The sequence below is a fragment of the Siniperca chuatsi genome, linkage group LG15 (assembly GCF_020085105.1).
Source record: "Siniperca chuatsi isolate FFG_IHB_CAS linkage group LG15, ASM2008510v1, whole genome shotgun sequence".
Taxonomy (NCBI): domain Eukaryota; kingdom Metazoa; phylum Chordata; class Actinopteri; order Centrarchiformes; family Sinipercidae; genus Siniperca; species Siniperca chuatsi.
Genome location: NC_058056.1, coordinates 17,081,741 through 17,106,102, shown reverse-complemented (window position 1 = coordinate 17,106,102; position 24,362 = coordinate 17,081,741). Strand labels below are relative to the sequence as shown.

At 41.2% G+C, this 24,362-nt stretch overlaps 1 protein-coding gene across 1 annotated transcript; it reads left to right on the top strand.

Annotated features, from left to right (window-relative positions):
* The first annotated feature begins 975 nt into the window (after positions 1 to 975).
* asap3 (ArfGAP with SH3 domain, ankyrin repeat and PH domain 3) lies at positions 976 to 24,213 on the top strand. The gene is made up of 26 exons (XM_044166956.1): positions 976 to 1,392; positions 4,978 to 5,050; positions 7,295 to 7,440; positions 8,950 to 9,024; positions 10,368 to 10,417; positions 11,006 to 11,129; positions 12,279 to 12,364; positions 12,732 to 12,807; positions 13,935 to 14,021; positions 14,295 to 14,404; positions 15,249 to 15,318; positions 15,439 to 15,526; positions 15,884 to 15,932; positions 16,674 to 16,840; positions 17,033 to 17,166; positions 17,322 to 17,413; positions 17,539 to 17,719; positions 18,687 to 18,772; positions 18,915 to 19,030; positions 19,119 to 19,186; positions 20,169 to 20,276; positions 20,466 to 20,688; positions 20,944 to 21,232; positions 21,499 to 21,715; positions 21,894 to 22,025; positions 22,182 to 24,213. Exons 1-26 carry the CDS (start codon positions 1,267 to 1,269, stop codon positions 22,254 to 22,256), a joined length of 3,048 nt encoding a protein of 1,015 aa, XP_044022891.1. The 5' UTR covers positions 976 to 1,266; the 3' UTR covers positions 22,257 to 24,213.
* Positions 24,214 to 24,362: the final 149 nt, after the last annotated feature.

Genomic DNA, 24,362 nt, shown 5'->3' with positions numbered 1-24,362 from the left:
TTCTGCACTATTCACTGAGAGGCAGTAATAAGTAGTTACAGAGAACAGATAATACCCTTTTACCACAAAGTGAGTTTTTTTCTTTTTTGGATAAATATGGTGAAAAGATCCCTCGAGTTGCCTATAGAGCTGGGATTAACATTTTCTTTATAAAGCTAATGTAGGGAAATATGTGGTTTTGTGGTAAAACCAAAGGGAGCCACTGTATTTAATGTGGCTTCCTAAAACCACCCATCTGCACTTCATAGTGTATTGTATCACTGCTCTGCCCGAGGCAAGGTTCAGTGATACACCTCTTTTCTTTCACTTGACAGGCCTGACAATGCCAGGCATGCAGGAGTTATGTTCTATACATGTCCTTTTCGTTCACTCCTGTCAGATGACTTCAGGAGTAGGTCAGTGGGGAGGGACTCCAGAAATCCTCTCTCAATGAAAAATGTCTTTTCATGAGATGAAAAGGAAGAGGAAGAAGCTTTGGAGCCTTAGCCAAGAGGATCAAGGTGCAAAGCCCCAAAGAGGTGTTACACTTCCAAACTCCTGATGAAAGGGCAGTTTCACAGCTGTGAAAGCCTAGCTTTGAGTTGTGATGAATATGTGCAAGTACTGCTTGTGTTTCAGCTGTGTTTTGTGCAAAAGCTACTTAACATGATAGTGTTTCTTCGTCTATCACAAGTTTTTGGTAAACATCAGAGCTCAGAGAGTTCTAACATTATTCAGTCATACTTTCTACTTGATAAAGTATGCCCCTGCCTCACTGTAATGCTCTCCCTCAGAACCATCCCATCATCCATTGAAATTCCTCTCCTTCAGTTTAGTCTGTGAATGAGGCATTCTGCATATCCATGGCGACCACACTGCAGACTCTGGAGTTTGCATAGAAATGAGAAGTAAGAATGAAAGAGTCGAGGGCAAGGACACACACACTCTTTTCTCTCTCTGCAGTGTGCCAGAAAGCACAAACATTCCCACGTGATGATGGAGTTTGCTCCCTCCCTCATTGGGCGGACAATAGCGCGCTGGCGCACCTCCACGCGCACACATTCACAGAGTGGAGTCTAAACTCGGTCCGCTTTTTAGACAACTTTTCACCTTAAAGGCGCTTTTAGGGAATAAACACGCTGAGGAATACAGTCTATTTTCTGTTGCCTTCTTGCACACAATGGAGGAGTGAAGTCTTTATTTTTCTTCAGATGGGAATTACATGCGCGCGTGAAACTTTGGCTCACTTTTCTCCTCAGTGATCGTCAGACCCGTTTCGCTCGAAACATGCCGGAGCGAATAAGTATTTCGGACTTTGTGGTCCTGACAAACGAGGATTTGTCTTCGCCGGGGACTTCAAGTTTTCAGTCCAAAATGAGTGACTGTCGGAACACAGTTTCAACCGTGGAGGAGGTGAGAGAGGTGGAGGGGAGGCGGTGCAGAGAAACATGCACCTTTGTTGTTTACCTGTCCATATAGCATAAGCTATATGTAGTTCTGGTTGAAGAATGGCTTTACACTCACCTGTAGTCTAGCTTACTTTTCTTAGGTGACAGGTTTAGGGGTTTTACAGCACTGTGAAGATGAACCATTATAAGTCGTTTTATACAGTTTCTGTTAAGTTCAGCATTGTTTCCAGGTGAGCACAGCTGATAAATATGGAGACTTTGCCCCCCTGGTTTTCACAAAACAGTAATTTCATTCCAAAAGGTGTAATAGCTACCAAATGCTAACGGTAACGGGATACATTTACAGAGGGACAGGTGCAAGGTGCTTTTATTTGGACAAACTGGTGTTGGGGCAATTTCTGTATACACATGCATCATCTGTGGTGTGCTGATTTTGGGTTGACCTTGTTCTCTTAACTCCTGGTAGGACATGGGACTAAGATTATGGTTCTGAGCTGGAAAAACTGACAGTGTTTTTGCACCATTTTCATAAAAAAGGAGACGCAAAACTAGTAAATGGCTTATTTAGCACTGCTGGTCAAGTTATGTGTGTGTTCTGTGTGGTGGGTGCTGCACTAGTACTGTCTTCAGAAAAGGCTGGATGGTAGCACTCATGGTGATTTAGTGCAGGCTGCCCTGGTTCAGCAGAAAAGTAAAGGTTACATGAGGTAATGTAGCATACAGAGAGTTTTCTTGGCCTTGTCTTCTATCTCATGGGAGTTAGACTGAGATGGGACACAAACAGAACACACACATGGCACGGTAGACAGTGTGGCCCTTTGACAGAATAAGGTATTGTTTTTGTGAGCGTAAGCATGCACGTACATGTTTGTCCATTCTGGCAAACGTGCGTGAAGGCCAGTTTGTGCATTTTGACTGTTTGAACTGGTACTTTGGCTCAAGGCCTGTTTGATGTGTCTCTGTGTGTGCGGGTTTGTGTTTGTTTGAAATCTGTTCTCCCAAAGCTCCTAGGGCAAAGGAGGAAACAGAGGGAGGCAGCCACGAACTCTGCCATAAAACAAATAATCCAAGTGTGCACACAAGTACAAATAATCCATGTCTGTCCTTCCTTGTCTGTCTTCCTTGTGACATAACAGTGTGGTTCACTGTTGTAGTGTAGACCAAGGTTGAGTTCTGTTTTCAGTTAGAGCTCACATTAATTTGAATCACCATGGTTTTGCTGTTACAATTTGAAAAGTGAGGATAATTTTTCTAAAATTAGATTTACACCATGTGGGGAAAATTATAAATGTTCCTTTGCAACAGTTGTTTGACAGCAGTAACTTAGTCTATAGTCTAGATATCATGATATTTCACTGATATTAAATGATGGAATCCAGTTGATACAACTCAATAATGCAGAGTCTTAAAAAGACTGTGAGAGATGAAAGGTCTTCATTAAGACTTTCCTGGCTAGAAACTGACCTGAGCAGAGATGGAGACAGCAGAGTCCAGGGTTTATGAAGAGAACAGTTTTAGACAGCTGTCTGATGTATTTATCTTGGCCTAATGTCCTTATTTATGGCCATGACACACTGGAAAATACATAGCTGGAATAGCTGCTCTGGGGAGGGACATGCTGAAATCCTGCACATGTGCACACAGATAGACAGACAGACGCACACAGAGATTTAAATGCAACAGTCCCTTTTATAGAGAGATCTATGGTTATTATGTTTAGTCTGCTCAGTTGGGACAAGCTTGATTAATGGCTAGGGCAATGTGTGGGCATGTGTGTGGTTTACGGCTGCAGGCAGGGAGACAGAGACACCATTTACCCCCACACACACTTTGCTGCTTGTTACTTATTACTCCTGATTAGAGGCAATGATAAAGGGAGAAAGATAAGGAATAGTTTTGTTTCCTATAGCTATAAGCTATATTGGGCTTTATGTCATTTCCATAAAAGTTTTTTTTAAGAAAAGCTCTAAAGTTTTCTCCTATGGTTAACATGTTGAAATTAAATACTTAAGGTTTTCCTGCAGCAAAATATGTTATCATGCCTAGTTAATGTGGTAAATAAGGATCAGATGTCTGTTAGTCATGAAATATTAAGCTCTGCTGCCAGCAGCCGCACACACACCCCGACAGCAGGTGTACACAACCTTGCAAATGGGCACAGAAATGCACTGTTAAAGACAGTGAAAGCTAGTTTCTCAGCATCAGCACGCTTACGGGTGGAGCACATTACCCTCTCCAGAAGGGATGTGTGTGTTGTTCTTTAACAGTTTGTCTGTCTCGACTGACGTGTGGGTTGTCTGTCTGTTTGTGTGTCCGTGTGCCGTGATTTATTTCACAAAATTCAACCTGTTTCGTTGACCTGCACCAGCTTGTTTCCACTGTTTATCCCCTGTCTGCCAACCAACTTACCAAGCAGAGGAAATTACAGCAGCAGCAGCAGCGAGCAACTCCCATCTCCAGTCTCTACTAAATCACTTTCCCACTCATTGTCTGCAGAGTCACATTACACAACACCCACACCGTCTTTTAATTAGTGAACTAACACTTAGGGAGTGGACCTGACCGGGAAGGACTGGGGAGTGTAACCAACACCATCCAACAAGGCAGAGTCTCTGTTAAGTCTCGATTACTGCCTCATTAAAGCTATTTCTGGTGGCACATAGGTGGAGTGCAGCATGTCTAGCTCGGTGAAACAAGTGTCCTGTGTGTGGAGAATAAACAGGATGTAGTTTCAAACCTTGTTGGTTTGGAAGAGATTGATTTTCCAATTGCAATGAAGCCAATTGACTGTTTGCATCTTGTCTACTTTATGTGTCATGTTTATGGGAAAGTCTTTTCCTGCAGAAAAACCCCAGTCTGGTCTCAATGTGAGAAAGTGTTGCTTCAACCTGAAAAGTGACAGTCAATCAGACAGTTGAAATAAATGCGGTGACATCATTCAGACAGATGATTGTCTTGCCGGCAACTGCTGACTCACCTGTTCGCCTTAGTTACACACTGTGAGAAAATTAAGCACTGACTGAATGTACACACACACAAACCTACTGTAAACCTGTACAGTAAAGCAAACACAAGTCACTCATTGGCATACTTGAGTACTAATTCTTACGTCTATGAAAGATTGAAACCCTTATTGTTGATGCCTCGAATGGAGTTGGGTTCGGAGATAAGGGGATATATTTGTCAACCATCTGAGCTTTTTCTGTACTGCTTATACTGATGTAGTTATCCCCTTAATATCTCTAGGTATAATTAGGGCATTTCAGGCAATGTTGCAAATTAACGAGCAGGACTACTGTATGGCAATATTGAAATTACAGATTTTTTGCATCAGTGTGATAAAGTATCTTGCTTAAACTTAGTTATTTAGTTCACCAGATTAGCCAAAAACAATCTCAATTGTATTTCCAGAAAATGTACAATATTACAAAATATATTGATGTCACAATATAATTACATATACTATCACACAAGAGTTGATTCATATCACCCAGCCCTAGGATGGAGGCATTGTCAAGTGCAAACATCTTTATTTTGTTCTTGATTTTTAATTTCACATACTTATTTTTGTCTCGCTGTTTTATTGCAGTCTCTGGAAATGGACCACACAACTCTACAGAGGATGAAGAAGATGATCAAAACTATACACTCTTCTGGACTCTGTAAGTGTCAATGCATCACATAATATCATTCACACAATACATTACTAGTTTAAGAAAACAATCCCAACTCAAGGCTCACTTACTAGCTTTTTCCTGAACGGTCTACCATTTACCAGGTCAGGAATTACCTTTCATCTTGTAATATTGTACAAAAGTTGTAGTGTATTAATATATTACTACACTTTTGACACTTTACAAAATCCATGAAGAAGGATGTCTGTCTCTACAAATGAAGCATGGCAACTAGTTTTTAAATAAAGGAGCCTCCACATAATTCATTGTACAAGCCTGGTTGAGATGACATCATCAAGCTCATGTGGGCTGTAGTGTTTATGTGTGAGGCCCCTTGTTATGGGATCAGGGTGCGTGGGATGTTGGATGATTTGTGTTTAAATCAATAGATTGTATGGTTTTGTGGTGTATGTGTTTGTGTTAAAGTAAATGGTATGTGTGGTTACGGCAACAACAAGGTCCCATAGAGTGACCTAACAGATGCACTGGGTCACTAAATGAATGTTTTGTGAGTGTGTGTATGTGTCATGTAGGTCTACAGTATGTCACCATAACTTGCCTTGGATCTATCAGAAGTGAACATGTATGAGATGTGAGTGTTCACCTCAAAAATGCGCGGGAGAAACAGAGGAACTGCATAACATATCCTGAAGTTGTTTTTCTGTGCTCTCTTACAAGCCTGCTTTCCATTTCGACTCATAGTTTTTAGTAAAAATGAGTCAGAGAGCCAGCTGCCCAGAATTAGGCAACCAGATACAGTCAGCAGAAATACTGTAGCTGCAGAGAAGTGCTGTGTGATTATTCTCCATACATATTCACTCTACTTCTTTATTTCTTCTTCTGTATTGAAGTAGAATCATATGGGCTAGTTCCAGTAATATGACAACGGGAGCCCCCCCCCCTTTCATTATGTTGTTGAACCCCTTAATCAGTCCTGATGTTAATTGACAGTCTGACTCACAATGCATTCATACACATTCGTACGCCCACTCCACCCCCACGCAGTCTGATGGTCCGTTACTGCGCCACACATGCAAAAACACACACACGGTGAGATGATCTCTTCCTTCGTTCTCTATTCCCATAAATTGTTAAGTAACACTTTTCTGCCAAGATGCTGTGGCCTGTGAGTCTGTGTGCGTTCTGGCCGAGGAGTGAAAAGAGTTGAGTTGCTCTGCTGGCATCTGGTAGTTAAAAGGCAGCTGTAAAATCATCCTCTGAGCTCCTCTGTGACTCAGCTGTTTGTTGTTTGATAGATGCATGTATGTTGTTTGTTAAAATACGTTTTTTAATGACCATGCTGCCACAACAGCTCAGTTCTTCTGTTCCCCCTTGATTTCATCTCCTCCATTCTGCAGTGTGTCTGTATTCCTTCCTTAAATTCACAATTTTGCTGACTTACAAAATCTTCCACTTTTGCTTTTCAGCCAGTTAGTACAACTGTGTCAGTCTGTCTCCAAGCTACAGTCCGTTTACCATTTTATATTTGTAAACTGGAGCAGAAGAGATTACCTACTGTAGTCTTTCTGCTTATTTTTTGTCTGTTTAGTCTGCTTTGTGTACTTCTGCATATGTCTGGTCTATATGTTCCTTTACCACTTCCTTAAATTGTTAATCCTCAACCACCAACAAATGATTTCTTTTTTACCTTAATGTTGGAGTTTTCTATGGTCAGCTAAGATGTTTCTATATGACTGTGGTGAACAGACATTTGGTTGTAAGCGTTCCTCAGGTGCTCATCTTTGTTGATTGAAAATGATGACTTCCATGGCTTGAATTGTAACTTGTGTTTATTTGATTTCCTCATCCAAGCCTCACTTTGAAATAGCTGTAGGGTAAAACCTTGTTTAGTATAATGTAAAACCTCATTTGGTATAATGTAACCAAAGTGGTGCCAGTCGAAGCCCAGATTATTTTCCATCATCCTTTTTCCACATAAATTCAACAGACTGAGAGCCCACTAAGGTCATGACCCTTGGGAAAGTGACCTATAAGCTCCAGAGAAACATAGGTCATAGGTCTCTATATGTTTACCTGTCTCCTGCTCCAGGATGGGTGGAAACCAATACTAATTTATCCCACATGCTTGTCTTGTTAAAATACTCTGACTGCAAGAGGGCAAGTCAATCTGCCTTCTTAAGATTTACTGCACATGTAACTCAAGTCTGAGTCACCTTTAACTATCTATGTCTAGTCTATACTCACTTTGTGTGCATGTGTGTTGTTTTTCAGCCCATGTGGACAACAATGAGCAGTATATTGAGGTGCTGGAGAACCTGGGGAATAGCCACCTGACCCAGGACAACAACGAAGTCTCCACAGGCTTCCTCAACCTGGCTGTGTTCACCAGAGAGGTCACAGCCCTCTTTAAAAATCTGGTGAGGAAAGAGGAGAGGAGTGTGGGGGAAAAGGGGAAGGGAGAGGAGAGGTTTCCTCAAATTAGCTGTCTTTACTAGAGTTCAAACCATACACACAAAACCTATAGGACCAAGGGAGAAGGCGTGGAAATAAAGACAAAACTAAAAGAGAAGCTGGTTCTAAAATACTCAAATGATGGTATAATCTCAAAGTTCTAAGAAGGAAGAGAGTACATCAGCAACAGATTTTGTTGTTATTCGAAACAACAGCAGTTGAAAGAACCCCAAATCTCTCCCCATAAGATGCTGAGTTGTGTGAGGGGAAAAAAGTGTGTGTACCCACGCACATGCATGAATGCATGGAGGAAAGGGGTTTTCAACAGCTGCATTCTCGTGCGTCTTGACTCCAAAATCTGGGGCAGTCCGGAGCCCTCCTACTGATAGTTTCTATGGCGATGATAATTCATCCCAGACCTCCAAGCGTGAATCAACACACACACACACACACCGTCTCACACACTCCCTCCTATGTGGCAATCAAGGCCTCATAGGGGAGACTGGGCCTTACAGATGTGAAGAGGAAGTGGGTCCAAAAGACTAACAGGAGGGTGATTTAAGGAGTTGTACTGTAAAATCAACTTGAGCGTGTCCCTTAATGCCATATGTGCATGATTGCGTGTTTGTTTCACTGGGTATACAGGCATGCATGCATTGATCCGTATCATCTGTACACTCCCAAAGTGTCAACATTGACACTTTGTGAGTAGGTATTTCCCTGTGTCAGAACTCCATGTATTGTCTGTTAGTTACCTCAGCTTTTGGATGTGAACCAAAACAATCTTACCAGTTTCCAGGCCTCTGTGTCAATATATAAAGGTCAGCTCTGCAGTCAGCTCACGGAAGTGGTTGGACATTATTTATGTTAAGAGCAGGTTGGTTGTAATCAACAAGAATCCATGGAAAGACTGCAGTGACATTTACAAACAGACTTTTTACATTTCAGCAGTGGTCAGCTGGAGACTTGCAGACAGGAGATGAAGGATAATGTATGTAGCAATGCTGTATGCCTAAGTAAAGATGTAATTTATTTCCATGGGGGAATTTGTGCTAATTATGTATTACTGTAAAGCACAACCACTTGGGGTTATGCTGTTTGTTTTGTGATTCACTCTCCCTAGATCCACAATAGACTCAGTTCATCTCGTTTGCCTCCAAACCTCAAATTAATCTCAACTTCTACTTCTTCTACTGTTCATGAATAAAAATTGCATCATGGGTCCAAAAATCTTAATGGTGCAGATTATTTCACAGTGTTTTCTTTTGATGAATCATGAGTTCAAAATGACTGAATCACCATGTTTTGGGGTTATCCACACCTATACCCAAAATGTAAGTCCAGTTAGGAGTGTGTGGAACGGTATGCACACGCAACTGTTTACTCATACTGCAAGAGATAAGGGCCACCTGTAACATTACGTGGATTATTTTCTTATCTTCTTTACTCATTTGCTCTGCTCTTACATGTTTCAGGTGCAAAACCTCAACAACATCATGTCGTTTCCTTTGGAAAATGTGCTGAAGTCAGAACTCCGGGACAGCAGACTGGTGAGTCTAGACTTTATTACAAATTCATTAAATGCTAATAAAACTGCTGGCAAAACTGTTGTACACATGATGATGACTTGATTTCATTGTCTTGTTTTAAGACCACACCTGCCTAAAAGGGAAAATCCACCCTAAATGTTTCTATAATATTGCCCAGTTCTATGACATTTTACACTTTGTTTATAATTTTAATTTCTGATCTTGAGCTGCAGAGAGACAGCCTAATATGCTGTCACCTAGAGACATATCCTGAAGCTGATCACTAAATTAGGCCATGTGATACTGACAAAACCAAAAGCTTTTTTGATACATAGTACATACTATGTACCTTTTTGAGAAACAAGTCAAAGTAATATGGATATGATTGCCAAGCAGTCATTGTTCCTTTCACTTGGCTACAGCACAATAATTTAAGCAAATTGTGTCAACTGTCTGTAATGTAGACTGTAGGATGAGAGGAAATAACATTGAAGGTAGATCCCAGAATAATTACAAAATAACCATATCTGGTCTTTTATTACAATATGATATTATATCAAGATATTGTCAAGCTTTACAGTGAATAAGGGAACAACTTTTAGGACAGCAACCATGCTGAATTTATTTGAATGTGGGGCTTTTTAAAGCAAAATAAACACAGGAACATTCTATAAACCAACTACAAACAAGATATTCTGATGGCATCATATATTCAAGATGCTCAGATTTGCAGCTCAGGAATACAAATGTCTGCTTTTGTTGACTTTTACTGTCCAAAATAACTGAAATATCGCAATGTAAAATCAGTTTTAGGTCGGATTTCCTCTTTAAGCATAAAATGGTGTCTGTCTGTGCCACAGACGCAGCTGATCCTACTCAGATACTCAGATGGATAAGATGAGGCTGTTTATGCAGATTAATGCATAATACTGAGATATGTTCCAATACTAAACCGATCTGTCTTGCCCAGCATTTGGCCTTTTGATTTGCCATGCCAACAGACTAGTGAGTAATAACATGCTAATGCTTCTCTAAGCTCCTGTCACTGCCCTGTCTTTGAAACAGCTGATTTGAAAGATGAACATTGCTTCACTATAACTGTGAAGGAAGGCAAACGGCTACTGAAATCCTGTTCAGACTAGTAATAGCAGACTAGTTAGCTGTGAGTAATCATGTCTCTGTGCATTAACTGTCTGGCTCTACCCAGATCTACACCGATAATAACCAATACATAAGGCAGTACTGTATAATACTGCTTCACCTGACTGTATGTGGACTATTAACAATGTCATGTAAACGCTGCTGTTTGACAGTAACATAGATAGCAACTTCCCTGTAGTGATCTTCTCTTATCTTCTGTACAGGAACTCAAGAAACACATGGAGAAGAGCTGGAAGGAGTATGACATAAAAATGTAAGTAAACATACTCTTACGCTTAGTTTGTTACCTCACATTCAGTTATTCATCTTTAAGCGTATTGCTTCGTGAAAGAAAAGAAAGTGAAGCCTGAGACAGATGTTATCGCTGAAGGAACGTTGCACATTTACAGTTCTTGCTATTCTTTTACTGGGTCACAAGTTGGTGTAACAGCAGAGGTTAATAGGATAATAGCTAATTCCCCTTGGCCTTTCTTCATTTCATTGCTGTGAAATAAAACTGAGGCAATGCACTTTGTAGCCATCATTTGATCTCGTCCTGATGTTGGTTTAAAGTGTTTCATAATGTTGTAAGGAGAGTTCACCTCTCCCTTATTGTCTTTCATCCAACTTCCTCTCCCCTCACTCTCTGTGAGGAAGTTGAAGGAGTAACTGGAAAAAGAAATCCCAGGGTTTTTGGCAGAAAGAAGCAACCCACAAAATGCTCAAAAAGTTAATCATTACAGAAAGAGAGTGGATCAAACAGATTAAAGAATTGTGAAGTACATTGTGCACATAAGTGACTAAGGATAACGTTCTTTCTTACTTACTTTCTTTTTTTCTTTCCCTTCCCTCCCCCCATCAGAGGGAAGCTAGAGAAGGAGAGGAAGGAGAAGACCAGGCAGCTGGGGATAATCAGGACAGATGGATCAGATGGAGGGGAGGACATGGAGAGAGAGAGAAGGACCTTTCAGCTGCAAATGTGTGAGGTGGGGGATTAGTGCCAGTCAAAATACCAGACCCAGACACCTTTCACATACCTGAGGTGGGCTTGATTTAGGTCACATGGGTGGTCTGCCTTGTAGATTCCATATTCCATCCATGGTCAACTGGAGGGCCAGGGTCGATCCCTTTTGTGTCTCTCCAGTAATTCCTATGATGGAAAAAATATGTTTTAGAAAGTTAAACATGAGTCTTGCAGAGTTGCAGCAGAGCTAGGTCATATGTATTAGTGCAAAGTACAGTTCAAAGGGAAATGCTTTCTGACCCACACCTGAAAGTCAAAGTGGGGAAAAGTCTTGTGAAATGCACTGGCAGTGCTGTTACATACAGGTGGTGTAGTCTCAGCTAAGTGTGTTAGTGCAAATGTAGCTGGAGAAAACCCTGAGAGAAAATGGTCTAATCCTGACTGAGACCAGCTGTTGAGAGAAGCAGGAAAAATGGAATTTCCACTTGTTGCAAGCAGCTCCACCCCTCTGTCTGCCTGTCTGTCTGTCTGTCTGTCTGTCTGTCTGTCTGTCTGTCTGTCTGTCTGCCTGTCTGCCTGTCTGTCTGTCTGTCTGTCTGTCTGTCTTTCCGCTGCATACATACAGACACTCAGAAAAACACACACAAACTTACACAAATATAAACAGAACAGAAACACTTCACTGAGCCTGTCTCTGCTTCAGTTACACCAAGACAGATGGGTGACTTGAGTTTTATGGAGCAAAGAAAATGAGTAATTCCTTCCACACAGAGCTAAAGACCCTTATATCTTGCCCTCAAAGCTTTTTTCTACCTTTTTATAATATGAATTTAGATTTGGGGCAGGATGGAAATTATTCACAATAAAGCCTGCCCTATGTGGCTGTGTTTTTTCCACTTTCAGTCTACAAGGTTCACTGGCTGGAGTGTTGAAATTATACACATGACCTTTGAAACAATATGAAGCAGTGTCCTAGAAAGCAAGGAGCAACACACTTCAAACATGCTCAAAACAGGATATTAAAGATGTGCAGTCTAGGATGAGCCTTAAATTATGGGTACTGAAAAATGGTGGCTTTATTTGCTTCATATTTTTGTGGATCTATGTGGCCTTTCCATGGAGAGCCGCAATTTCTGGAGCTGCTTTTTACTGTCTGTGTTTATGCTTTCAGTATCTTTTGAAAATCGAGGAGCTCAAGGTGCGTCAGGGCCCTGATCTTCTCCAGAGCCTCATCAAATATTTCCAGGCCCAGCTCAGGTCAGTCTCAGCCGACATCACCTTTCCTATTTTTGCATTGTTGCCATTTGTTCTATGCGTGAAATAAGAACAAGAAAAAAAAGTTTTGACTTTTTCCTGGCCTAAAAGGCATATGGATTTGGTTTCTACCTCAGGGTCTCAGTGAGGGATTTTGCATAATAGCTAATGTTCTTTGGTTTTCACTTTTCCTTTTACAAGCTATTATTACTGTTGTTAACCATTTACCCATTTTAATCATACCGAGGGTTTTATGTGGGAACAGAGTTGCTTATACAGCTTCAGCATGTGATGTTTTGGTTGGTGTGAACTAGGATGTTTGGATTGAAGTACCATCATGACTCAGCATTTGTTCTTTTTCTGATCTCAGTTTCTTTCAGGATGGGCTGAAAGCTGCAGAGAATCTTGCTCCTTTTATCGAGAAGCTTGCTGCTTCTGTTCACACGGTAAATACACAGAAGCTGCTGCTGGTTTGTCTGTCTATCTGCGTTATATCAGTCAGTGTTTAAAGGGGTAAATATTAGTCACCTTATGTTTGCAAACAGTATTTTTATTAACGGCATCTAGCTTTGTTATGATTTCAGAAGAATATTTGTCAGAGATCATAGTTTAGGTCTGTGCTTGCTGCTGTTGTCCTGACTCAAACTAATGTTATCACCAAACACACCATGCACATACATATTGATGTTATCAGACCCCCAATCCGCCCACCCACACACACACTCTTTTTCTTCACTTGTTTTCTTCATGTGTCATCCGTTGCTTAGTCACAACAATAGGTAAAAATGTGTCCAAAAAGGCACTTACAGTAAAGTTCTCACTGTAAATAACATTGTGTTTTTGTACCTTCTATAGCACTTTTTCTCTGTTACTCTTTTACAACAGCCAAAACCTCAGTCTCTCCCCCCTCCTCTGAAACTTCCCCCCAGCTGAACCCACAGGCAGAGACTGTTATTGGAGTCTATTCCCAGAAATACTTCCCCCTATTTCCAAAAGATGAAACTGAAAGCATCCCTCATTTTCATTCTTTCCCTGGTGCACACCTATTTCTGCAACCACTTTGACTGGTTTCCAGTCTGCACAAAAATTTGCCTTCTTCCCTCTTCTGGATAGAGCACTGGAAACAGACTGTCAACTGTGATACTGGGAACGTTAGAGGTTTTTCTGGTTCTGCATGGGCAGAACAGAGACCTGCTCAGACATGCCAGACCTCAGCCTCAAGAAGGAAATTCAGACTGCGTTATGGTTCCCAGGAAAAATGCTGAAATATTTCAGTTAAACTGACTTTTGTTGCATGCAAGACTGGTCACTCTGCTGGTTTAATACAAAATGCACAACCTCCTTGGACGACACACCCCAGTGCTGAGCTCTGTTCTGCATTATTTAGGCCATTACATAAAGCTCTGATGTATTGTCATTCCACACCCAATTGTTGGAACAAATTAAAAAGACATGCATATGATCAAGTCAGCATGGGACAACACAAAAACATGCTGTTCTTCCAAATAAAATGTTTTTATTGCTGCAATTTTATGAACTGACTTTTTTGGTGTGTGTTGTGTGTGTGTTGTAGGTGCGTCTGGACCAGGACGAGGAGGTAAAACAACTGACTCAGTTGAGGGATTCTCTCAGATTACTTCTGCAAGTAGAGGGGAAAGAGGTATGCTTATTCATAATACACCATCATTATACTTGTTACATATAACGTAACTTGAGTTGGCGTACTTCAGATCTTCAGTTATACTGTGTTGGTATGTAAACAAAATATGTGCTCTAAAATGTCCGGCGGCAGATGGCTTTAATTGCTAGTTGATACTATCAGATTACTTTGTCTTGGCATAGTTGTTTTATATATATTTTTTAATTTTCATGATCTTCAGAGCTGGCTTGAAGCCTTTTGAAGTAAAGTCCTAAATCTCAGTTTTTATCCCAGGAGTACCTGAACAGGAAGAACTCTGGCAATGGGTATAGCATCCACCAACCACAGGGCAACAAGAAGTATGGGACAGAGAAATCTGGCTTCCTGCTCAAGAAGAGTGATGGGTGTGTAAAAGCATTAGTTACAGTGTCCAAATGTCAAGTTACAAGCAGTTATAACACAAGTATTATATTAGAATTAAAAATACATGGAACACAAGAATACAAGTTGTGAACAACATGCATATTAACATCAAAATGTGCTGTGAACTCTATAAATAAGCATGTGATTTAATATGTCGTTGCTCATTAAAAACAGTAGTTTAGTAGTAGTAGTTTGTTTACTCAAAATTCTACCTGTTCATATTTTAACAAATTATAACACTTTCAAGTCATAAACGCTGCTCACTAACACTGTCGACGGCAGTAGCAGTCAGAGCTGGGTGAACAGTAAGGAAGTAAGGCATAGAGAGAGAAGGGGGGAACTTTGTCTACCCCACCTGGTGTTCATTAGTATGAGATGAGTCAAGCAAGGGCCCCTTCTGTGGAACGTATTGGCAAACTGAGCGGATCCAACTTTTGCCGACATACGTACACACACATACACACATACACACACACACACAGAGCTAGATTACAGTGTGATAAGGAGAGGGGATGTGGTTCAGTAGGATGAATGGGAGACGGGAGGAGAGCAAACTTTCCTCAGGCCACTGACACAAAACAGAACACGTTCTCAGCCATTTTACCTGATTCAATCAAAAAAATGAAAACAAGAGTGAAGCACTGTGAACAGGAATAAGCTGGTCTGTAGATCACCATTACTCACTTCAAGGGTACATGTTAACACTGTTATCACTTAATGCACTGCACAGAAATCATCCATGTTGATAATGTTATGTCGATAGTGTATAAAATCTGTAATTTTTTTTTCTCAATTTTTTTTCCCTGTTGGCATTTCATCCTGCAGAATCAGGAAGGTGTGGCAGAAGAGGAAGTGTGGAGTGAAATTTGGCTGCCTGACCATTTCCCACAGTACGGTGAGGACGCATGGGCCAAACTGTCTCCAAACATTTAGATCCAGATCGAAGTGCATCTGTCAACTGAAATATGTCTAAATTCTCCAGTACATACTGACATAAGCGTGTGTCTGTCTTCAGATCAATCGACCGCCAGCCAAGTTGAATCTACTGACCTGTCAGGTGCGACCGAACCCAGAGGACAGAAGGACCTTTAATCTGGTCACTCGTAGGTTCATTCCTTTTGACCCTTAACCCTTTACCCTACACATATCATAATTAAAGTCTCTAAAGAGCCATCTGCAGTGCAGCTGTGTGGAAGCCTTCCCTGTTTGGTCCCCACATTAATAGAAATTAGAATCAGACACTTACTTGGGATGAATGACAGAGTCCCTATGAGTAATCTTAACTGTTGTGACATGAAACGGGTGTGATTGTGTGCACCATGCTTGTTTTATGCCATTTCTAGTCATGCAACCTTTATTTCCATTGTCTCATTTAACACCCTCTTCACTTCATCCTCTATTGAGCAATTTATTTTCTCAAGATGCACCGACAATGTCTAACCACCATTTCTCCTCTATAGATAATCGGACATACCATTTCCAGGCAGAAGATGAGCAAGAATGTATGATGTAAGTTTTGAAACTTCCCGTAGGCTGCATGCTAGATTTTTTCACTTACTTATCTCTTGTATTTTGTCATGCACCTTTATTTGAGATTAGGCCTGTAAGGGAAAGGAGCTGTGCAATGTTTATTTAGATCCAGGTAAGACTGCAGAATGAGAAGTGTACTAAAGATGATAAAATAAAAAGATGTATGCATGAAGAACAAGCGGGGCTGAAAATGGAGAAAATGGAGAGAAACTAAAGGATGCAGAAAGAAAAGGCTGTCCTCTAGGAGCCCCCTGGCCCAGCTGGTGTTGGGTGGGACTACTCTATCTAGCCACAGACAGCAAGCAAGGGAACTTTGTTTTGTGATGTGGCGATTGAAAGGAGTGCATATGGGTTTTTCTGTCCCCTATCCTTCCCTTGTGTGTGGGCCTCCAGGCAGATTCTTTTTATGTGGTGTGCTGTGTGTTTAGGGACAGAGAGAGATGGAAATGATTTGTAGGGAAAAGTACCAGAGCTTCAAAAAGTGAGAGTGATGATGATCACTAGACAACTGAGCAAAAACACATGCAAAACACATGGTGGACAACTTTTGATCTTCTGGTGAAAAGACTGAAATGATCAATCTTTTGGTTTCTCGTGGTGCCACAAACTCTGTGGCTTCCCCTCCAAGTGAGCCAGTAAAAAATGTGGAAATTGGAAAACAAATAACTTTTAGCCTCTTTTATTAACTGTTTCTTGTATGTATGTGTCTCTGTACTTCAGTTGGGTATCAGTGCTGCAGAACAGTAAGGAGGAGGCACTGAACACAGCGTTAGGAGGAGACCAGCTCCACCTCCAGGACAGCGGGCTCCAGGAACTTTCCCGAGCCATCATCGCAGAGCTTCGGCACATGTCTGGCAACGAGGCCTGCGCTGACTGTGGAGCTCCAGGTCAGCCAGTCATTGTTGTTGATGATCATTACATTAAAGTGGAAATATATCAGGAGAATTAAACAATAATATTTTCTAACCAGTTTGATTTATTTTATTATTCATGACCAACAACGTTTATCAGTTCAAGCTGTGTTTTTAGAGAGTCGTGTTTCTAGCAGTCCGATGACTTTATTGCTCTGTGTATCTCAGATCCAACATGGCTGTCGACCAATTTGGGCATCCTGACCTGCATAGAGTGCTCAGGCATCCACAGAGAGCTGGGTGTCCACTACTCCAGGATCCAGTCACTCACTCTGGACCTACTGAGCACCTCTGAGCTTCTGGTACTAAATGCACACATGGAAACACAAAAACAGACACAGTCCTAGTGGATTTTGTATTGTCAGGATTTCCTAATTACAGACATTACGTAACCGTCTGCCTTTCATTGAAATGCTTTTATGTCACATCTTTGTGGCTGCATTGTGTGTCACTTCAGTTGGCTGTCAGTATTGGCAACACCAGATTCAATGACATCATGGAGGCAGGCCTTCCAAATGACTCTGTCAAACCATTGCCACAAAGTGACATGTGAGTCCCTGATTTCTTTTAAACTAGTGATCTGATTGTTCAAAAGAAATAAACAACAATTTAGTGATAAATATGTATTATACTTGTTGTATGTATTTATTAAAATGTGTATACTTAATAACCAGGAATGCCAGAAAGGAGTACATTGTGGCGAAGTACGCTGAGCGTCGGTATGTCCTGCGCAGAGAAGAAGCAGATCCTGGCCGGCTGTATGACACTGTGAGGAGTCGTGACATCAATTCTCTTCTACAGCTCTACGCCGAGGGAGCGGACCTGGCCAAACCACTCGCACTGCCTGATGGACAGGTGAAGATAATTTATAGCCACAAGTGGATTTCCACACCTGGTTTTCTTTCTGAAATGTGTCCTGTTAGGGTGGGAGTGCATGTAATAAACCAATATCATTTTATAACAAATCTAAACTCCGACATTCCCACAGATGTCATGTATTTAGGTTGAATGACAGCTACATCCTGACAAAGCGGCCCACCCGTATTGTTTAAAGATACACATGCATCTGTGCAATGTTTCAAAAAGTTAATAACTTGTTCCTGTTACTTAAGAACTGTGGCTGAAATGGCTAAAAATAGAATCAAATCCTCCTAGTCTTAAAAAAAAAAATTAAGACATTATGTAGGAGGTGTGTGGATAGTTACAGTATGTGAAGTATGTGTTAATTGTCCTCTTGTGTGCATGGTTCATGTGGGTGGGTAGTCAGCAACCCTCCCATTTCTTCTGGCCTCTAATCCGGTCTTTCCCTCCCGTTTTCTCCCCTCATCCTCTCATCTTGTTTTCCCCCGCCTCTGCTGTCTCTCTAAAACGCCTCATCTTCTTGTCTTTAATCACATCCTACACTCCCCGTCATACACTTCCTGCTCAGCATAAGCAGCGTGTGTAACACTGCTGACTTCACTGTGTGCGTGCGTATGTGTGTGTGTGTTTGTTTGTGTTGGTTGGTCCTCGTTTATTATTTCAGCTTTTAGGTCAGAGCTCACGTCTTTTGAGAACAAGTGAGACAAGCTCATTGAATTATGCAGGCACTTCTCTGTCTTTCTTCTGCCCCTCCTTTTGCACTTCTCATAAACATGCTCATCATGCTTAAAGCTGGAGGCATTTTTTCATTTTTTAACACACAAAAGTGTGACATGATTGCCAGATACAAAATGCAGCCACTTGAGGCCACTGACAGACAGTGAAAGTTTTGTACAGATGGACAATCTCTTTTGAGGGTCAACAATTTATCCTAATTTGTACTCTTTTCTTCCTGTTTAAGGGGATCAGAGAGACAGCTCTCCATCTTGCTGTGCGTCTGGAGGAAAGAAGCTCTCTGGCGCTGGTGGATTTCCTCTGTCAGAACAGGTCAGACACTGACAAGTAGTCAAGTATGATTCGTATCTCCTTCGTATGAAGAGGATTAAGCTCTTGATCAGTATTGTTCGACTTGCTTAGAAAGTTGGTAACATTTAATACCATCTGTCTATACTGTATGTTCACACTACAGCAACTGTCTGGAGAAAAGAACAGCAGAAGGAAACACAGCTCTTCACTACAGCGTCCTCCATCACAAGCCCGAGTCTCTCAAGTTACTGCTCAAAGCAAAGGCAGCCCTACACATAGGTACCTTTAACTCTTTTCACTTTGTTTCTCTTTCACCCGGTGCAATCAGTAAATACTTAAACCTTTTCTTCTTTTGCATCTTGTATAGTGAACTCTGCAGGAGAGACAGCGCTTGATATTGCACGGAGGCTGCAGCACATGCAATGTGTCGAGCTGGTGAGACCCCACTTTTTCTCTTTCAATTAAACGAAAAACTAAGTTTTAATTTATGGATTAAAAGAACACACACAGTCAGGAGGTAAATTCAATTGAGGAATTGAGTCGCAACATTAAAATGCCTACCAGAAAGCCGGTACAAAAACAAAACAAGACAACTTCCATAGCTGGAAATACTACCTTGAAATAACTCCCTGTGCAGCAAAGCTCGGCTATGGACTCACTCCCAGGACAAGGAATCTTATCCTCATCAGGTCCCAGTGTGTATCATTTATAAACTGGTTTTATTTTCTTACCGGCCATCTGCCCTGCTGAATCTGCCTCGTGTAATATCCTGTTTGATTGTGCACAACCTTGTTTTACAGGCTTGTTGTGTAGAGATTGAAAAAGGAAAGCGTAAGCAGCTTTAAAAGTCACCCCGTTTCCTTATTGGCTGAATTAATTTCATTTTACATTTATGTGATCTCTTTTTGTTTTCATATGGAAGCTGCAATGAGATGTGGGCTGGCTCTGGACTCAGGAGTTTTCTTTCAGTGGTTTCATTTAACTCGTTTAGCTCTTTCCTAATTGGTTTTCATTTTCATTTTTTGAAACATCTGCTGAATCCAAGGTCACACTGTCGTGAGGGAGTTTTTTGTTAATAGATTTTCCCAAAATTGCATAGGTGTAATGACTTCATTGTTCCTTTGTATCAGTCTCAAAATATTGAACAGCTAAAACAGAAACATTAAAATATTTAGTGGAAATGTAGTTGGTTTGATAGAGCCAAGTACACTGTTACTGCATCATAACTGATTCCTACTATTATCAGAAATACTTTATTGATCCCCGTAGGGAAACTCTTTGTTACAGTAGCTTGCCTTTTATGTGTGTATTACTGGATCTGTGTAATGTGGAGATGAACGTATTCTTAGTGTTTGTGTTCCTGTGTGTGTGTGTGTGTGTGTGTGTGTGTGTGTGTGTGTGTGTGTGTGTGTTTTAGTTGGAGCTGGCGCAGAGTGGAAAGTTTAACTCTCAGATCCACGTGGAGTTCATGTGGGAGACGCAGTCTCAGGAGTTTTATGACAGTGAGGATGACCTGGATGAGAGGGTAAGGAGCCAGTCTCATTAGTGACTCTGCCAAAAAAAGCCTTAACACAGTTTGGAGAAAAACATTATCGGGGTTTTCCACTGCAGTCTCCTCTGCTAATGAGAAAAGGGTGATAAAAAGAAATGAAACAAAGAAAGTTGAGAGGAAACTATGGAAACTAACCTTGTGCTCCTTTCCACTTTCTTCCAGGTGAGCCCACTACCCAAAAACCGCTCTCCTCTATCCTCAAATGGAGGTGGTGGAGCTTCCTTTGCCCGCTGGAGTATGGGTAATGGTGCCAATGGTAATGCGGGAAGCAGGCCTTGTCAGACATATGAGAATCTAGACTTCCTATACAGAAATTCTCTGGCCAACAGTGCCCCCTCTGGGGCATCAGCGCCCCCACCACTGCCAGCTAAATCCATCCAAAGAGGTGAGCTACTGTGGTGTGTAATGCTTATACATACATGTGTAAGGTGGTGTGTGGCATTATAATAACCACCCTACCACTCTTCTGTCATCTTTGAAAACTTCATATTAATTTATCAAGAACAATAACAACTTATAAGAACAGCTTGCTTTGCGCCAAAAGGGTTGGAATACACTAAATTGAATGAACTTGAATGAACTTCAATTAACTTAAATGAACTTGTTCTAATTTTTGACTTCATTTTCTTCCCCTCCACAGGTCGCTCTGACCCCCAGATTTCGGTCACAACACAGGAGGGCAACCCCCTTCCACGACGCTGCTCTAACCCAGCTTCCCACTCCAGTCCCCAGACACAGGCGAGACATAGGCCTCCTTCACCTAACACAGACAACCAAGGCCAAGTGGGGAGACCACCTAGGTCTCCCCACGGACAGGGAGGTCTGCTCAGGGGGCAGAAGCAGACCTGGGAGGGCCAACCTGGTGCTAGTTCTGGGTCTCCAAGCAGTGTCACACCAACATCCTCTCTGAACCACATAGGGCCTGTCAGGTGGGACAGCACTGCTACAGTGTGTTTACACCTTTTTGTTAACACACTTTTGTCAACATATTGTCAGAGGGCCACTGAAAGGCTGCAATTCAAGTTGATGCTATGTCTAAAATATCTCTATTTCCTCAAACTATCCTAAGGACAATCCCTAATACTACACAGATGAAAATGATTATCCAGCTGGCCCCAGTGTGTTTGTAAACAACTCCATATGATAGAGGTCTTGTTCGATCAGTGTTATTTTATGTGTCTTATCTACCCTCCAGTTCAGAGAAGACCACATCGTATCGTCGGACCAGCAGTGGAGGAGGCAGCCAGGGGAAGTGTGGTGTATTGTCTCAAAGCTGTGTGGGCAGCCAGGAGGAGCTGTACTGCAGCTTAGTGGGAAATAGTCCGGGCCTCACCCCAGCTCCAGCTCCAGCTCCAGCACCGTCATCCTCGCCTACTGTGACCTGTGCCCCACGACACCGCAGGAACGCTATGGTACAATCACATAAAAACCTCTTTCTATTATATTCAGCCTATAGTTTAAGTCCTCCATATGACAGTCTTCAATTCAGGACTTTTTTTCTGTATAGAATAAGAAAAGGCCTGTGAGATTTTACAGTCCATATAAATTTGCTGGTGGCACACTGAATAATAAATTAAATGTCTCCTCCAGATTTCTGGCAGCAGGCCACATCAGAAGCGTGTCAAGGCTTTGGTGGACTGCAGAGCAGTCAGTAATGAACAGCTTGCCTTTTTCAAAGAGGAGATCATTGTGGTCACGGCCACTAATGACCCCCACTGGTGGGTAAGTGCAACTACAACTTCTTGATTCCATTACAGTGCCTTGTCCATTCCTCCTCTGGGTAACAATGTGAACTTAATGTGAAGTGAAATATATAACATGGACTTTTAATATGTGTTGACATCATAAGTGTATATATACTACTCTTTATCCTAACAGGTTGGTCACATAGAGGGGGACCCATGCAGGAGTGGGACCTTTCCTGTCAACTATGTACACAAACTGACCGACTGAAGGGACATGGATATATGAAAGTACTGTATGGTAACATAGCAGAGGAACTGAACCAGCATAGGATGTTTATTGGAAACTTATGGTCACCACACAGTGGATTTTACCTACAGGAAAGGACAGAGTTGTTCTCCTGGATCTAACTCAAACTAGAGGGTTTGAGCAAACTGAAAATATTTCCATGAGGATATACTAGCCAAAGGATACCAAAGGATATAAATGTTTCAGGGATTTTTACCCTTTAACATTTACTTATCCCAGAAACCAACAAGGGAACTGAAGGCTTTCAAAGCCACATAAAACCTCTTATTCCAAGGACAATTTTTAAAAATCTTTTCCCCTGTTGGTCTGTCTTTGGTTTTTTAACTACATCATGTTTCTCCAGTTGTCTAAAACCATGAACCACTATTAATATGTATGAATGCATTTGTGGTTGTGGTAAAAAAAACTGCTCTTATGTCCATTTAACCATTAATGACACATTATATTGCAGATGTTTAAGTTGTTGGTACTGATCTCGGATCTGTACATAGAGGCAAAACTTACCTGCAGGGCAAAACCCTTTAAGGCACTTTAATCTCATTGAGAAGAAATCTTCTGAAGAGTTGACAGAGTTGTAAATGTGTACCCAGCCAGCTGCTGTATAGGGATGTAGCTGCTTTTTGTTCTGAACAGAAACTGTCTAGCCTTTTAACTCACAGTATACTGAGACTTGGATTTGAGGTTCAAACCTGCTCAGTGTGTGTTGCAGCCTGCCCTGGGACTCTAAATGTGGCTTTGTGCCTGCCAGTCTGTCTCCAACAAAACGCCAGGCGTCTGGGCAGCCCGGGGAGAGATCTGAAACTTTAGCTCAGCCATCTTGGCTCTGGGCACGGCTCACTGGCTGGAAGGAGAGTGGAGGATCCAGTTTCTTTTGGCTCCCGGCATCTGTCTCTGGAGAACCTGGAATAACAACGGCGTGTTATTTAAAAAACAAAAAACAAAAAAAAAAAACCTCTCTCTGTTTTACCAGGAAATGGCACTTAGAGAGCTTGTTAGTAACAGCACCCCACCCTTGCAGTAATTTGTTCAGTGAACACACATTTACTGTGGGCACGTGTGTATCACCAGATATACATAAGCACATTTGCACTTACTGTACACAGAGAGTAGCGTCTAGGATTTAGGAAGAAAGAAGAGTTGGGAGTGGGAGAGGTGTAACTGCTCCACCTTTTATACTAGTAACAAATACCCAAATGTAACACATTTCACAGCTATTAAACACAATTTGTTGTACATACTTGTCTAAAAATATCCACTGATGTACAGTATATATCACCTGTTTTCTCATCTGTTATGCATTATAAAGGATTGTATCATTACGGATAGTGTTACTTCATGTTGGTAATTTGATGTCCTCTGATTTGATGTCATGTGTCCTCAGTTCTGTTTCATTAATTGTCTAAATGGCTGTCAGAGAGAGAAAAAAGAATGGTATAGACACAGTTGCATAATCAGTATTCAGAAAGGATACCATTTCAACTGAAAACAAACAGTGATGAGTAAAGGCAGACAGGAAGCAGGTGTTCACTTCTTTTTAATCATTCCTGAGTCTAAACAAACTAACGAGGAGTCTGTTTACTTGTCACTGTTTCTGCTGATATTGACTTGTTACAGTGTTGATGATTAAGCAAACAAATCATGAGACAGGCGTGTTATCAGATAATTGTGAAGCAGTGGATGACTGCATTAGAATACAACTGTAAGTAGGAACTGTCAAATGTAAACAATAGTAAATTAACAAATTTTAGTCAGTATATTTGTAACATACACATGAAACATGTTTAATAAAGTGCCATACAGCTTTTTATAGTGTAAATTATGTGATATTTTTCTGTATCTGGTGTATGTAGAGTGGACTAATGTAGCATATTATACCTACTTCCTTGTGATGTGTATTATAAAACTCATTGTGACAAGGGTTTGGTGGCCATGATTACCTTCTACACACCTATACTGCACAGTATGTAGAAAAATATAACTGGGTGAATGTTGTGACTTTTTGATGACAATCAACTGGATCATAATTTAGTACAGGTGAATTATGCAAAATGTTGTGGTGACTGTAAT